The sequence below is a fragment of the Phaseolus vulgaris genome, chromosome 9, assembly GCF_051622355.1.
Source record: "Phaseolus vulgaris cultivar YP4 chromosome 9, ASM5162235v1, whole genome shotgun sequence".
NCBI classification, from domain to species: Eukaryota; Viridiplantae; Streptophyta; class Magnoliopsida; order Fabales; family Fabaceae; genus Phaseolus; species Phaseolus vulgaris.
Genome location: NC_143506.1, coordinates 13,486,853 through 13,503,568, shown reverse-complemented (window position 1 = coordinate 13,503,568; position 16,716 = coordinate 13,486,853). Strand labels below are relative to the sequence as shown.

At 31.7% G+C, this 16,716-nt stretch overlaps 2 protein-coding genes across 3 annotated transcripts; both read right to left on the bottom strand.

Moving 5' to 3' along the window:
* Positions 1-1,955: 1,955 nt before the first annotated feature.
* On the bottom strand, positions 1,956-6,751 carry PGSIP3 (plant glycogenin-like starch initiation protein 3). Its single transcript, XM_068624570.2, has 3 exons — positions 6,308-6,751; positions 5,553-6,183; positions 1,956-2,994 (listed from the first exon to the last, which is right to left on the bottom strand). The coding sequence occupies exons 1-3, from the start codon at positions 6,497-6,499 to the stop codon at positions 2,045-2,047; spliced, it is 1,773 nt and encodes a 590-aa protein (XP_068480671.1). The 5' UTR covers positions 6,500-6,751; the 3' UTR covers positions 1,956-2,044.
* Positions 6,752-7,465: 714 nt separating this feature from the next.
* On the bottom strand, positions 7,466-11,480 carry TIC22-IV (Tic22-like family protein). 2 transcript variants are annotated; one of them, XM_068624571.2, is made up of 8 exons: positions 11,021-11,480; positions 10,886-10,948; positions 10,181-10,255; positions 9,915-9,962; positions 9,563-9,622; positions 9,366-9,437; positions 8,023-8,058; positions 7,466-7,926 (listed from the first exon to the last, which is right to left on the bottom strand). In XM_068624571.2, the coding sequence occupies exons 1-8, from the start codon at positions 11,351-11,353 to the stop codon at positions 7,837-7,839; spliced, it is 777 nt and encodes a 258-aa protein (XP_068480672.1). In that variant the 5' UTR covers positions 11,354-11,480; the 3' UTR covers positions 7,466-7,836. The 2 variants fall into 2 exon arrangements, with proteins under 2 accessions (XP_068480672.1, XP_068480673.1); XM_068624572.1 differs by having other exon boundaries at positions 9,576-9,622; positions 11,021-11,415.
* Positions 11,481-16,716: the final 5,236 nt, after the last annotated feature.

Genomic DNA, 16,716 nt, shown 5'->3' with positions numbered 1-16,716 from the left:
AATAAATATTATTTTCATAAATTTTAATGTATTTAATAAATTTATTTTAATTTAACACAAAAACATTTTCTATTATATTTTCTATTTTTTATTAAAAAATATAAATAATTATGAATATTATATATTGAAAACATTTAATTAATTCAAACATAAAAAAAATCATAATTCATTATTTAAATATTTTTTAATAACAAGGATAAATTTGTAAACTTACAATAAACCATCATCACAAATCCACTCTATCATCCCTAAATCCAAACAACCTCACATATCCCCTCACACATCCTCTCTAATCCTCACAAATTCATTTCCTCCCCTACTCACAAATCCCCTCCTCAATCCAAACAGAGCCTAAGTATTGTGCGAAGTCAACACTTGAAAGACGGAAGAATAAACATAATCGTGAGAACGAGAATTTCTCTGTTATATATAGTTTTATAGTATTAATTGTTATTATTCACAATATGTATTCTAATAAAAAAATTTAGTTTTACTACTTGATATTTACATTTTTTCCTTACTTGTGTTTAGAGTTTTATTTATAATCTCTCTTATAATTATAATCAAGTATAAATTGGGGTTTGTAATATCTTATTTTCTTCTACATATTAATTTCATTAACCAAATTGTTAATTAGGTTGATTTAGTTATTTAAAAATAAATCATTTGAATAGGGTTTTCTCAATACCCCAAATTCATCATGTTTTAAATTTAAATAAATATACTTAATCAATGATTTTTGGATTATATGTATGTGAATCTTCTCATAATAATCTTGTATTTTCTTTAATAGACACATTGAAGGGGTGATTAATAGGTTGGGATAATTTCTACAAATCATAAATCTCAATCTTAACTAATAAGACTATATAAAATATCATAATAGGTACACAACCTTATAGTCTCGAGTGTTCTTCTAGTCTTGAGTGTTAGAGAGATTAAGATAGGATTAACCGATACAAATCCCTTTAAAATTGTTGTAAAACTGTTTAATTGTGGCTAAATAGTTGTTCTCTTTGACTATTTTTATATGACTTTACCTCTCATGTGTATACCTTTTTCTCGTTATAACAAAATTAAAATATTTCATATGTTTATTTGTTAACATATTTTATCATTTTTTATATGGATATGTTGTGTTAGTAGGTCCAACATTGGTTAATATTATTTTTTAGTCATTATTGTATCAATTCAATGTCCATTATGATTTACATGTATAGGTTGATTATTGAAACCAATTTTAGGAACAACTATTAAATTAGATGTTATTATAAAGACTAAAAAAATTATTAATTTCTAAATTAGTTTATATTATTGATAAATAATTTTTAAATTAATATTTAATTAATATTGATATGATTTTAAATTTGTATTCAGGTCTCGGTTAAATTAAGATCTGAGACACTTACTTAGGGTTTCAATTAGCCCTAAACGTATAAGATGAGAGAGAAAGGGAGATGTTACAAGTTACACGACAACATGTAGAAAGTAATGAAAGAAATGTAGAAAGCGTGAATCTTACATATGTCATCATCTTCACTCATCTGCCATTTCTACTAGGATTTTGAATTCAAACTTTTTCACCCATCTCCTCTGGATATCCATAAAGAATGTCCTCTCAGGTATTTAAATTAGTAATAAAATGTTATCCAATTTTAATTATTTTATTTATTCTACATTCACTCTTAGGCCTAAACTTTTCTTCAAGTCCTAAACTTTTTTTTTTCTCGTGAGTTCACCTAGCCTCTCACCTGCATAATTCTTCCTTTTCCAATTCACTTACCCAGTATTCTTCAATCCAAACTTCCGCAACCATTCTTCTTCCATTCATTATCCAAAGAATCAAATCATAAATGAGACTACACGGTGGAACATGGAAGTTGAGGTTGCAGAATTTATACGATGAGATGAGATTAGATTTTAGTAGAATAAGAATAAAAATGTGGAGAAAAGACAGAGGAGAAAAAGCTTAATGTTTATTAGTTTATCAAGTGAAAGTGAGTGACTTTAAGAATTATTAGTGAGAGAAGAAAGTGTTATTTCTCTAATGGATGAGAAGAGGGGGAAATCGTCTGGGATCGGTGATATTGATTTTCCAATGTCCATCAGAGAAACCCATCTTCCTCGCCTTCCTCCTCTCCCACTTCAACTCAGTGCGACGCCGTTTCGTCAACCCACATAATCTTTGCAAGCCCTGCTTCATGGCGTCGTGAACCTTCCACCATCTCCGGTGCGCCACGTCACTGGCGTACACCCTCTGCTCCTGGGTGTCCCAGTTGCAGTCGTAGTCCCTGTAACAGTGCCAGGGCTTCCACCCCAGGTAGTGAATCGCATACACCTCTGCCGGCTCCGCCCCGAACAGCGCATTCTTCTCCCTCGCCTCTGCACTCGTGTTCGCCCAGAAATTCTTCAGAAGGTTCACCCTCCGCGGCAGCCTGTGCCACCACACCAACACCTCGTTCAGAAACCCCTGGTCCCCTCCATTGTACGAAACGATCACATCGCGAAGCCGCATCAGCACGCCGAACGTGCAGTTCGAAGGTTCGATCACCATTATCCCGGAGTTGAATACTGATCGGTCGTTCCCCGTGGCGGATATCTGCGGTAAGCGGAAGAGGATGTCCAGGTTCCGGAGTACGATGATGTCGGAATCGATGAAGATTATTTTGTCATAGTCGGTGAGCTGCCACAGACGGAGCTTGCTGTAGTTGTATTCATTGTAGCTTCCCTTCTTTGCCCTTGGGTTTCGGATCCGGGTCATCATTCGGATCTTCCAACCCGCTTCCGATAGGGCCTGGCGTTTGGGAACGGAGATGGACTTGTCCGCGAGGAGGATTAGGTGACGTTTGGTTCCCGTTTGGAGGAGGGTTTGTGCTAGTGTTATTGCGCCGCAAACGTATGTTTCTGAGGAATGCAACACTGTGGCATAGGCTTCGCGCTTCATTCTCATTCTGCTTTCAACCTTCTTCTCACTCTTCCCCAACTCCTTCCTTCCTGCACATTCACAACTTCAATTACCTTCTTCTCTATCATTAATTTTCTCAATAATTTTTTTTTAAATCTTAACAAAACTCTTTCCTTAGTTAAAATGATATAATTAATTTCATAATATTTTTTTATTATTAATATTATGTGAAAGACATACTTGTCTACGTGTATGTATTCTTAATATAGTAAAAAAAAATATTTTAAAGTTTTTAAATGAATAATTTTGTAAAAGCAATTTTAAAACACTTGAGTTGAGAAATAAAAACATTTAACAGTATAAAATAATTTATTTCTTAATACTTCAACTTTGTACTGGATGTTTCTGAACGAAGATTTTGTGTAGTTATTTTTTAATAGAAAAAATTTTGGATTACTATTTTTGTACTTTTATGAGATAAATAATATACGTTCAAACTTTTATATGATAAAATACAAAAGAGATACAGCAGAAAGAAATGATAAAAAGTTGAGAAAAGATGTTAAACGCAACAATGTAAAATAAAAGGAAAAAAACAACACCACAAGGATGTTATAAAATATTGGATGGATGTGAAACTCATCGCTTTTTCCGGATGCGAATTTTGATTGAAAACTGTAACTGATTTTGTTTAAGCTGCGAACAAGGACAAACAAATGCTACTAAGGTAAAAAGAAAAGAAAAAAATATGGTGGAAAAAAGCTAGTTAGCTAAAATTAAATGAAAATTGAAGTTCCGAAAGTTGAAAGAAAAATAAAAAAGAGAGATGGAAAAAAACTAAAAATAGTAGAAATTGATGAAAAGTATTACAAAAGATTCTATTATTTATTTAAAAAATATTTTTCTCCACTCCATCTTTTACTAAATATATCCCACATTTTGACATCTTTACCCATTTTGTTGCATCCTCTGAATGAAGCAAACAATAATAGGTATTGGTGGAGGCATCAAAATCTAGTAGTTGGTGGTTTACCTTCACATCGCAAGGATGGAAAAGTGAAGTGGTTGCAAGGTTGGTATGGGTTGTTGAACCACAATTCAAATAAACATGCTTTTACTAATACATAATGATGACCAACACATAAAGAATTAACTATTAGCTCATTCATTGCTCTGAAAATTGCTAAGGAATTTTAAAATTTTACTCATTGAGCGTATGCATTTATTGTTTGTTTGTTCATTTCTACGAAACCTAACTTAGTGGAAATAAAGGTTTTTATTTTTGGATGGCATTCTTTGTTGAATTTAGATTAAAAATAAATGAAAAGTTTAGTTGAAAATGACATTAGAAATAACGAGATATTTGAAATATTCTAATCGAGATGTATCATTCATTTTCATCCTTTTCCAACTCAGACATGATAACCATTCAATGACTAATATTACCAATTCATATCCAAAAACATCAGTGTTTATTACTGAGAGATCTCAGGTAATGTTTATTGTGATTAGGGGGGATAAGTTTCCTATTTGTTATCGAAAGATTCAACCTACAATTAATGATCTCTAAGTAGCTTAATTTTAGATAAAGACACACTTAAATGCTTTTGAAATAAATGGTCCCAAAGACTAATGTAGAATCTTATATTTGGTACTAAAACAAATCATTTTCTTCATGAATAAAGTCTAAATGGAAAAAATATAAAAATAAAAATGTTTTCTTTTTGACAAATCAAGAATTATAAATGCAGTTAAAATAGTGCAAATAATTACATCAAAATGACATATCTTAAATTCTTTTTGGAATTCTGATGCAAGCCAGTCCAACATGAAAACACACCCTTTGTTCATATGGGGCCGTTACGTGAACAAGGTTTAAGGACAACACAGATGGCCTGTCATGAACTCATGAAAAATGGCACAATACAAAATCCGTTATGATGAACAGTGGGTTATAGTTAAAAAAAATTAACCAATATGGTAAAATTATAATCAGTCACAGCCAGTGGCTCCCTTGCTTTGTGTTTTCTAATTTTAAGCATAAAAGGTCCTAGGTTTAAGGTTTTTTTTTTTGTATAAAAATGATGTATTTTTTTTCTTCTTCTAAATTTAATAACACAGATAAATCTTAAAAGAATTATATAAATTATGACTTCACTTTTTGTTTTCTTGTTATGTATAAGTAAGTGATGAAAACACGATTTTTCTTTATATATATAAAGGTGGTAACAACGCTCCTCAAATGAAGTATGATGTTTTTTGTTAGCTTCAGGGGTAAGGAAACCCGTCACGGGTTTCTTAGCCATATGACTGAGGCTTTTGACGTGAAGGAAATAAATGGCTTTTTAGATGATAAACTTGAGAAGGGAGAAGAAATATATGGCCAGCACTTGTTGCTTCTAAATACTACTTGTGTATCTTGGTAATATTTTAAAAAATTATCCCTTCAATAAATTTGGGAAAAAATTACATCACTTTCATAAAAAATCCTTGGTAAAGCCTGCTTGCGAACGTTTTAGTTGTTTTTAATAGACGTGCTTATATATTTAGCTGTGTGAAGGAAAGGCAAGCTAAGGAGGATAAGAAAAATAACAAAATAATATATGGTGTGTATATGCAATATATAGCACGTATATTTTATATATACCTTGTTCCCAGAGAGGCAAGGCCAACTTGCAGGACCCAACGGGCAATGAAACTTTGTGTTCTAACTTCTTGATCTCAGCTTCATAGTACCACCATTCACCTTCCCGCTTAACCAAGTTGTCGCATGGAAACAGTTCCATCATTGGTCTACACTTGCTCCAAAACACTACTCTTGTCTTCCCTCTCCAATCCCTCTTCCCATTCTTTGAGGCTAAATTCGCAACTATAAGATGAACTTGCAACCGAAAAACGTCCCTTTTCCACCCTTTTTCGGGATACCTGCATGGCAGCTTGGCAACGATAATGTCCATGCTTCCATATTCTGAATACTCTGGCATAGGTATCTCCGGACATGATGGCACATCATTCTCTTCTTCCTCGTCTATCCATTCGGGAAACAAGTTTGTCCAGTTCAAAAACTGTGATACCCTCTGGAAATAAACTGTCGTGGTTTCGCCATGCGTGTTCCATTCACTCACAAAGTCTTCTTCCATGTTCACCATTCCTATCCTTCCTTTCCCCATCTCGCCAAAAAAGCTTGGTACTACATTGTTTACTCTCTTATTCTTTTCCCCGTGTAGGTTTGCTTGAGGTTCTTCCAATACTGCTTTCATTTTGAAGCTTTTTTCTGCCTACAAATTTTGAAGATCGGGCAAATAATGGCCGGTAAGAATGCGTCATATCAACTGAAGTTTGAATTGTGCTTATACAAACAACGGAAAGAAAAAAAATGATATGCCACTAAAGTAGGCTCACCTTCTTGTGATGACATTCGCCCAAGGAGCACCTCACAAGGGAGCCTGCATTCTCGAAATAGTCAGAAGATGGATGGGGAAGAATGGTGGCATAAACAAGCAGAAAGACAGTGAGGAAAACAAAATTGGTTATGGTAATCAAAGCTTTAGATGGCATCGTCTTCAGCATCTTTTGGACACTCAAACCTTGCATCCCGTGAGTAGTATGATCAGCGATGCCCGAGTTCAGAGGACTAGACTACATATTTAAATGAACTCCCCAATAATCAATTTAGGTGTGAATTATGTAGTAGTTACATATAGGGAAGAAAATAAGGAGTAAGGATTGGTAGTAGTAGTTGCAGTGTAGCAGTTAGAAAATAAGAGTAAATCTCAAATCGAGGTTGAACATTTACGTAGCTCCGAGTGTGATTTCCTTGCTTTGATATTTCCTTTCGAATGAGACAAATGAATCGGAACAAAACGGCTTACTTATATCACAGCCAATGGTCAACTGAATTTCTAGACAGCAAAATTTGAAATTACCCATATACCACTGGCTATCAGTAGCTTAGATCAGTTAAGAAGCGCAGGGGTAGAGAAGTAAAATTCTTAAGTCCATTAGCACTGGAAAATACTCAACTGTAACGTGTAAGGACAAGGCTCGCCAACTATTTGGTTGATACGTCACTCTCTTACATGCAAAGAGAGATTGCTATTCTTTGTTCATCAATTGCGAGTCTCCACCAATTCTTTATAGTTTATAATATATATCAAATGAGAAAACTTTTAGCTTGTTCAGAATTGATATAAACAAATGTTTGCAGGTTATGCGTGCGCACATCATAAATCACCAAAAATGATTACCGGGGAAGTTTTGCAGGGCTACATCCCAGTAGCTGTTAATCTATCACATTTATGTGCCCACGTCCAAGAATGATCAGATCAAATAAAAGTGGGGCCAATATATGTGAGACCAATGGGGTGCTCCATATTTCAATCATACAATGAAATGAAGAGTGGTCAACCACACTCGCTTCAGGTGGTGAACCAATCCCATTATGAACCGTGCTTGAAATGTGATGAATCTTGTTAGTCCTCCTTAATTTCCACCAAAAAAAAATCTAGATCTCTTCTCTTATCCAAAAACAGATCGGATATTGAATGTAAATGACGACCATTTTCTTCCCTGAACTAATAAAAATAGAATTAAATGAAAAGCATTACAGCTATTTCCGATCTGTACATGTATGAGTAAGAACACCCTTCACACAGCATGCTCAACTACAGTAGAATGACCTCATAACTGAAATGTACGTTAGCCTTTATGTCCTCTCACATTCACATTTTCCTTACATTACATCCACTAAGAATCTTAATGCAGCATTCGCATCAGAAGGAATTTCTATTGAGAAGACAGGAAGGAATAATAACTTGAAGGCAGAGGTCCTGGCATCTCACCAGCCGACTAAATTGCCACAACAAATAACATCCAATTTTCTCAAGGAAAACACATGAAATTATGGTTGGCTTAAGTTTGCAACCTGGGAATCATTCAGTAATTTCTTGTATGTGTTGAGAGTGACTTTTTCCTGGCGGAATAAAAATCAAATCCTCCCATCCTGTACTTCTTTCACTCATCTGTTTAAGAGAGAGAGAGAGAGAATTTATCAGAATGCAAACTACTGCCAAGCTTATAAGCTACAGAACTTGTAAGCAGAGAGGTAACTTAACTACCTCCATTTTTTTCAATACATCTTCCAAGCTACCAACCTGTTAATTTATAAAAATAAAGAGAGAAACACAAGTTTCAAATATATTACAAATGATAGATTAAGAAAACAAATTCACTGTAGAATGCAAGTTGTTGTATTATTTAAACAACACAAGATATCGAACAGAATATCAGGATTGATATTAGCAGACAGGAACCATGTGGTTATTCAACACACAAAAATCTAAATCCAGTTTATTTAAAAAAACACAAGTTTCTTCCTTTCCCCTTAACCCGTTTTGATGGAAGACAGATTACAAGAGTTTACACATGATCATGCTTTGTTTGGTTTGGAAAAATTCTGTGTCTTCATTTCTTATTTTCAGTAAGAATTACAAAAAATGATAGTTTTGTTTTTAATTTGTTTCCTGCTTTCAAAGATTAATACAAAAAATGGTGAAAACAAATCTAAATCTAAATCCAGTTTATTTAAAAAAACACAAGTTTCTTCCTTTCCCCTTAACCCGTTTTGATGGAAGACAGATTACAAGAGTTTACACATGATCATGCTTTGTTTGGTTTGGAAAAATTCTGTGTCTTCATTTCTTATTTTCAGTAAGAATTACAAAAAATGATAGTTTTGTTTTTAATTTGTTTCCTGCTTTCAAAGATTAATACAAAAAATGGTGAAAACAAATCTTCAATCTATCCCCCAAAGCTTTCACCATTTCCTATACAAATATTTTCCAAGCAAGGAATACAGTTAAAAACACGACCATTATTGTAATTATAAATGAATATAAAAAAAATATTATCTTCAATCAAACAAACCCTTAGATTGCTATTTTTACATTGAAACCATCCATTGAAAGATGTTTTGTTTACAATAAAGATTGAAAAAGGAATTCGCAAAACGTAAATCATTTAAAGGGCTAAAACTAATTATTCCATCGGCATAATTGTTTCCTAGCCCATTTCGATTCAAAGCAAAATTTAAATAACACAAGGATCTCTTACCTTAATCATTTCCTTAAAAGAAATTGATGTCATGGTTATCAGGAAAACATAGGACACAGACCACTATGATTCAACCAAATATTCAGCAAGTTCTCATGTTGATCATACAGGAAGTTATAAGTTAATATTTATTCTAGACTCAAGGTAAGTTTTTCACAAAACACTTGCAACATAAAATTAGCCTTTTGAGGGTTTAACAAAATATGCCACTGCTTGTGATAATTAAAAAGATTAACAAGCTAGCGAGCAACTTTGACCAATACATTGCAATTCAAAAGTATAAGAATTTAAACAGAATACTTTAAAAGATGCTTCCAAGTAACAAGGGTAAGGATGGAGGATACTATACCACTATATGCTGAGAAGCACCAGGTACTCTAGATGTCCTGGCAACTTTGGACAGTTCCTGCTCAATATCCTCCTGTCCATTTAACCAGAAAAATGATAAAATACTATATAATTATATATTATGAAGCAAAATGAAAATAACTAATGATGCTAGATAGTGAATGTGAAATGGCAATAAGATCAACGAATGAGACAAACTTTAGAGAAATACACAGGGCAGTAACGCTTGTTCTTCTTCTTCACAACCAAAAGCTCAGACTGTAAGCAAGCATTTATGGTTATTAGTCAACAACAGTATCAATTTACCACAGAAGCAAGGAATTACTAAAATAATGAAATGGTTTAAAGTTATCAGCCAGTCTCTAATATTTATATGTATTCTACACAACAGTTGCAGTTAGTTAGTTGACAAATATTTCAGTGAGAAAAAAGTGAACTGAAGTATACTGTTAAATAATGTATAGATGAAAAGACAAGCTAAAACCATTTTTGCGAGTTCCAACAACAAACCATCTAAAGTTGACAACAAAAAAAAGAAAGGAGAACACACCTGAAAAACAGGAACTCCATCAAAGCCTCCCTTATTGGCTGGTTTCAGCTGATAAACATGAAATGGAAGTTACATTCAACATAATCTAGGAGCCCTATGGTTCACTAACATACATGCTACATGTTTATGTATAATTTAGTTTAAATTAATGTCATAGAATAGAACTATTTCCCACACTTCAGCTAACTTGATCAAAGCATTTTTTTCACCCATTATTGTCATTGCCATTGAACTGAAATGGCCATGCAAAAATTGTAGATGCTAACCTCCAAAGCATTTTTTATTTGAACTGGATCAGGCAAGAATCGAAATGCAATGCCTTCTACCTTCAACATGTATACCTGTTGCACGAGAGTAGTCATACATGAAATGTACACGATAAACATTACGATTTTGCAGTCAGTAGCATATCCTCCCTCGTTGATAGTAAAGGTCAAATGTGTACAATAAGATTCATAGTTGCAAAAAGTTTCTAAATCTAATAAGTGACATGGTCATTGTATAAATGCTAAAAGTCACATAACCATGTCAGTAAGAATTCAAAGGGTGATTTAATTTCGGATTGTCTCACTTATATTGAGCCTCAAAGTTAAATAGGAATTCAACTTTTTTCAAAAAAAATTGTCCATATTATAATAGATTACTTAATTCCTACGTGGCTTTCAATATGATAGAAGTCAATCCACATCTCTATTGAATGTCAAACATGGATAGGTCGGGTAAAGTATAGAGGTCCACATTGTCAAATAATCATCTAAGAATCAAAGTATTGTTGCCAATATATGTTATTTTTGACGACACAATACAATATCATACAGTAATAGTAGTAACAGAGAAACATCCAGGCATCGATTCAATTTCAAACAGCATTAACTAAAAGGCAGAGCATAGTTAAGAAATCCGCATTAACATTTATTTATCGTTTCAGAAAAGCAGCATTACGACGAGACAGTTGAGAAATTGAAAAACACCTGGTCGAGAGTAATTGGAACAACCCTAGCCTTGCTTCGAAGTTCTCTGCTCCTCGATCGAACCTAAACAGTGAGTAACGAATTAGGAGAATGCAATTAAGAGGAGAAAAACAAGAGAAATTGGAAGGAAGAAACCTGAGCGAGGAAGGCTTGGGCATCCTCTTGGCGAAAGCAGAGCAATCCAATGGACTTGGCTCCGTCGGCGTCGGAGATAAGAACGAACTCATTGTTGGAATTGCTGACGGTGTAAACAGAGGTGCCGACGAGGGACTTGGCGACGTGATGGGAACCCAATGTGGCAGTGGCGGCGAGGGCATGTTTGGGGGATAGAAGATTGTGATGAGCTTGAGCTAGGGCTCGCCTCGTGTCATCCAAACGAGTGGCAAGGTCGGCCCCGACACGGACGCAGTGTTGATGGATGAAGCTGGAAAACGACAGAAGCGGGTTTGAGTGTCCGCGGGACTCCATCTTAGCCTTCCCTTCACTCGATCCCTTCGCCTTTAGTACATAACCATAAATATCCCATTTCTTTCTTATCTTAACTACCTTAACTACGCATTAATCCGTTAATAATTTCGGCCCATCACTGTATACTGCTTCACTTTTGCCCCAATTCTATATTTAACCCATCACTAATCACAATTTTACCGTTACTTGTCTGTTAGAAAAATACAAAAGGGACATTAATTGTCCATGGGCCAGGGATTATGCAGACCAACTCTTTTTTTCACCCCCTTTCTTGTTATGTTCACTCTCTCACTACTCTTTTTATATTGTGATACAAAGTTATTTTTAACTATTTAATAATTTGAGAGATATAACTTGAGATAATCAATATATATATTAAAAAAATAAATTAAAAGAAAAAAATATTTTAACAAACCACTTTTTTACTTCCATTTACCAACTCTATATATTAATAAAGTATTGAATTAAAATATAAATTAAATTATTAAATGAAATATTAGTAAAAGTTTGAAGATATATATCCCAAATTAAAAAATTCAAGTCACCCCACATACACCTTCCTCCCAAACTCATTTGTGTTTCCTTTTCAATCTTACTTTCGCTCCCATGTCCCTATCTTGTTAACTATTAATAAACAAAAATGTTTTTTTTACACATTTTCCAATATACAATCCAATAAATATTAATATTTTAATTATTTATAAAAAATTATATTTTTTTAATTTTAAAAATTATTTTAACACTTTACATATTAATTTTTATTATAAATATTAATATTTTATTGTGAATATAAGGTGGAACAAATATCGAAATATCATAACTCATTACAAAAAGAGCTAAACTTAGATTGCATCACCAAGCGTTTCTTTTATTTTATTTTTTTCAGAATAAACAAGTGTAGATTTTTTATCGACTAAAAATAAATTAAATTAAAATTAATTATTTAAAAAATGTTTCAATCATTATATAAAAAATATATGATGACCTTCCACCGGAAACTAAAATTTGTTGTAGATCCTCAAGAAGTATAGATGATTGTCTGAGTAAGGAACAATATACAACAGTTTATTAATTAAGATTAATTTTAAGTTAAAGTTTTCTCTCAATTATTTGCATAGGAGTATGGAGATATATGATTGAGAAAACATATATGATATAATAAATGAGGCGCGTAGGTAATAAATACACTTTTAACATAATTTTTTTCCCAATTCATTCATTATTATTAATTAAATTAATTAAAAATAGAAACTCAGAATAATATTTTTTTCAATAAATTTTATTAATAATAAAAACATATATTTAAAATAACGTGCGAGTGTGTTGATGGTGGTTTTCATATAACAACCATAATAAAATTAAAATGAAGTGAAGTTATAAAAAACAATAAAAACGTTTAAGGCATGTGTTGGGGTGTAGATTTTTGATACAAAATGAGGAAGGTTGATCGAAGAGAGATGAGTTTTGGCGTGCATGGTATATGGACAAGTTATAAAGTGGAAATGTAATATTGTATACGTATTTTGATACAAGTATTATTTTAGTGTTTGCATAATAACACGTTCTTTCGCCTTTAAACGCAACAAAGCTTTAAAGCCCACAAAATGGCCTTTTAATAAAATATTTAAAATCCTCTTGAAAGACATTCTATAATGAATGGCAAGTTGCATTAAGAGAGAATAAAGACGTTATTATTAATTAAACAAAGAGTAAAAGCAGTGTTTAATTGAAGTGAATAATTAATCCAACTAGAATCATGATGATTATCTTTACAGAGGGATACATTGGATACATGCCTTATTCCTTATGTATTCCTAAATAATCATAAACAATAGAATACGAAAGCAAATGTGTGGCACTATAAATACCCAACCCAAGCTTCAAAGGTGATAACGACATACACATAATTAACATCAACATACTATGGCGTTCATAGAGCGTAATGTGTCGAGTGATGGAAAGCGTGTGATGACGTTGGAGCAGTTTAGACGGTGGTTGACGACGGCATTTGACACAAATGGAGACGGAAGAATCAGCAAAGCCGAACTCCGTCGTGCCGTGCGCCTCACCGCAGGGCTCTTTGCGTCGTGGAGCAGTGGCCAGGCCTTTAAGTCCGCAGACGCCAACAACGACGGTTTCATCGATGAGAAGGAGTTCAGAAACCTTGTGCAGTTTGCAGACAAGCATTTCAATGTTAAGATCACTCGCTAGTTTTCCCCTTCTTCTCTTCTGTGTCTCTTCTTATCACATGCATGTGAATCTCATTGTTTTCCTTTAATATACCTTTATTCTTAGTTTTTATATTTTTATTAATATTAAGAAAATAGAAAAGGAAAATAATATTTTTTTATGATAATAAAAAATTAATAAATATGAACTACTTTATGATTGATTATCAAAATGAGAACCTTAATCACTCGTCGTAGACATATTCTCTTATATACAAAACACTTATAAGTTAAATCAAAGAAAGTTATCTGACATACCAAGTAAATATCTTATAAGATAGGCAAACCATCGAGTTTATACACCAATCAAAAAAGAAAAAAAAACACAGACGGTTACTTGAATGAAACTCAAGACCAAATCTTTAATTTCGCAAAAACCTCCACAATATATCTATTACTTCCCTTTAAAATATATCTATTACTTCCCTTTAAAGATAACTCTATTTTTATACCTCAAACCTCATTATTATTATTATTAGTGAAAATGAAAATGAAAATGGCTAACATTTTTTAATATATGCGCAAATGACAATAGCATATTACACTGAAAGGACAAATGTAATAAATGCTATTGTGATTTTTTAACACTCCAAATACAATTACAGTGACAATTTGAGTGTTGTCTAAAACCATTTTTTTTTAGAAACTTCAGAAGTATAAAAGAAATAAAAAAAAAATCTGTATCTGACTGAAAAAGTTGATGGAAGTTTAAGAGAAAGCTATGCAGAAATTTAACAATGTACCTTTCAACTCTTGTACGTTGCCTAGAACGTCACGACCATGTAATTATTTGTGTACGAACATGATACATCGACACTTTTCAAAATTTATAGTCTCATTGAATAATTAATTTTATTAATTTTTATTTCGTAATTTAATTTATATTTTAATTAAATAACTTAATTTAATATTTTATTATTATATATAATCATTAAATAGATGTAAGAGAAAATATAAGGTATCAAAATAGTTTTTTCTATTTTTGTATTCAATAAATTTTTGTATTCAATAAAGTTAGGAGTTGTAAAACAATTAATCCAATTTTTTTTTCCTAATCCATCATTTGCTTGTTAAAAACGAGATGGATTGAGTTGGTTCCTCTAAGTTATACGAGTCGAAATTGTTTTGCAATTTTTTTAATTTTTTTTAGATCTAATTATTTGGTTGCATATATCCTTTTTTAGACAACACAAATACAAAGGATGAATAATAAAATTGAATCAAACTTTAATTTTTTAATAAAAAAATTTAATGCCAAAAAAATAAAGTAAGCATCAATAATACTTTAATAAATCAAATGATTTTTAAAAAAATTAATATAAATAAAATTTTATATATAATATTATCATCATCCATCTTAATTCCTAGAACATAAAATTTCTCTTTAAAAATATAAAAAAATAGATTGAGAGACTAACTTGTCCTGCTCTACCTAAATAATAATTGGTTGGTGGTCGGATCAGTCCACCAAATCCGATCCACTTTATAATTTCTATATAAAATTACTCAAATAACTATCAAAACAAAATCATAAGATTTCTCATAAAAAATAATAAATAAATTTTCTTATGATTGATAATTTATGTTAATTTGCGTATAAAATCAATAACATTTATTACATTATTTAAAAAAATATTTTTTATTAATTATTTTAAACAAATATTATCTTATCATAACTCACTTATTTTTAGTTAAATTAAAAAAACTTATTTGTATATGAAATAAATCGTGATTGATTTGATCCTCCATGGACTGATATACCACTCTTATACCTCCAAAATATACTCCAATATATAACAAAATCTTAGGCATTATATCGTGAATTATTAGGATTTGTGTAATTTTATTTTCAAATTTACTAAAATGATTTTTTTTAATAAAACTATTAAAAAGGTAAATTATGCTTAAGAAATATGATTTCAAAATAAGAATTCGTACTTTCATGATTTTTGTATTAAAATAGAAATTACGTTTTGATTACTCGACTTTTATTTTGTATTATTTTTGTTTGTATGAAATTATATATATAGTATATGATTTTTAATTTTTAGAACTTGCGTATTAAGAGAGTGATTTTTCTCTTTTAATTTTTTTATTTGAAAACGAAAGAATACATTTAACATGAATTAGGTATAAGCTACAGACAGATGGAATCTGCACTGGGATGGCCTTGAGTTACAGAAATTGCATATGTAAAAAGATAACCTTAATAAAAGGTAAAGTGGGGAAAAAAAGTGCAATATAATGTACTTTGGATTTAACTTTTTGCAGCTTAAAATACAATCCCAGGTTGGAACACAACTACTTTTATATTATGTCATGCCAAATCTGACTTTGTTGGGAATAAAACTTCTAACATATGTCACTAACAACTTATTAAAGGAAATGGATAAGTAACGATGTTAATATTAATTTTTTCTAATTATTAGTTGTTTCTCTTCGTAGAGATGAATCACTTTTATTTTGTCGTTATGATTTTAGTATTTATTTGATTCGTTATTTCTCTCTTTAGCTAGACCTAAAATGAAAAATGAGAGTGTACCGCTTGTATATATTCAAACTATTTGTTTTGATCTCAAGAGAATAAGATTAAAGATATTCATTCTCATATCATTTGTCTCCTTTTATTATTTTGTTCATTTTTGTTCTATTTTATAATATGGTATTAGAGTCATTTAAAACTTATCATATCAAGTGTTTGTTGGACCTATCGTGTCATCCGCTATCGGGTCGTTATCAGACTACTCATAATATGTTGTCCCACGCACGAGCGGTCACTCTCGACGTGAGGGTTGTGTTGGAGATCCCATATCAACTAGAGATAAAAATATTTCATTGTATATAAATGGGTGCAAACCTCATCCCATAAATCGATTTTATGGGATTGAGTTAGGGTTAAAGTTCACTTCGTAATAAAACTCTTGATAAAAAATGTGATGTTAATACATGGTTCCTAGATAGGATCATAAATCTAGGATCTACACATATGAAGGATGAAGATGAATAATTTTATGTTTGTATTATATATTTCCAACTTGCAAAAAGAGAATATAAATTATCAGATCACCATCTGTGCTTATGAATATGCCAATTAACAAAAGAGAGAGATAAAGACTTAAAAAGCAATGTACAGCC

What these genes read in the sequence shown, in the direction of transcription:
- TIC22-IV (XM_068624571.2), bottom strand. Translation starts at nt 11,353, where the DNA reads ATGGAGTCCCGCGGACACTCAAACCCGCTTCTGTCGTTTTCCAGCTTC. An exon ending in CCCAAGCCTTCCTCGCTCAG is followed by an intron (nt 10,949 to 11,020) that starts GTTTCTTCCTTC and finishes CTCACTGTTTAG; the next exon opens with GTTCGATCGAGGAGCAGAGA. An exon ending in AAATAAAAAATGCTTTGGAG is followed by an intron (nt 9,963 to 10,180) that starts GTTAGCATCTAC and finishes CATGTTTATCAG; the next exon opens with CTGAAACCAGCCAATAAGGG.
- PGSIP3 (XM_068624570.2), bottom strand. Translation starts at nt 6,499, where the DNA reads ATGCAAGGTTTGAGTGTCCAAAAGATGCTGAAGACGATGCCATCTAAA. An exon ending in GCGAATGTCATCACAAGAAG is followed by an intron (nt 6,184 to 6,307) that starts GTGAGCCTACTT and finishes CAAAATTTGTAG; the next exon opens with GCAGAAAAAAGCTTCAAAAT. An exon ending in CTTGCCTCTCTGGGAACAAG is followed by an intron (nt 2,995 to 5,552) that starts GTATATATAAAA and finishes GTGAATGTGCAG; the next exon opens with GAAGGAAGGAGTTGGGGAAG.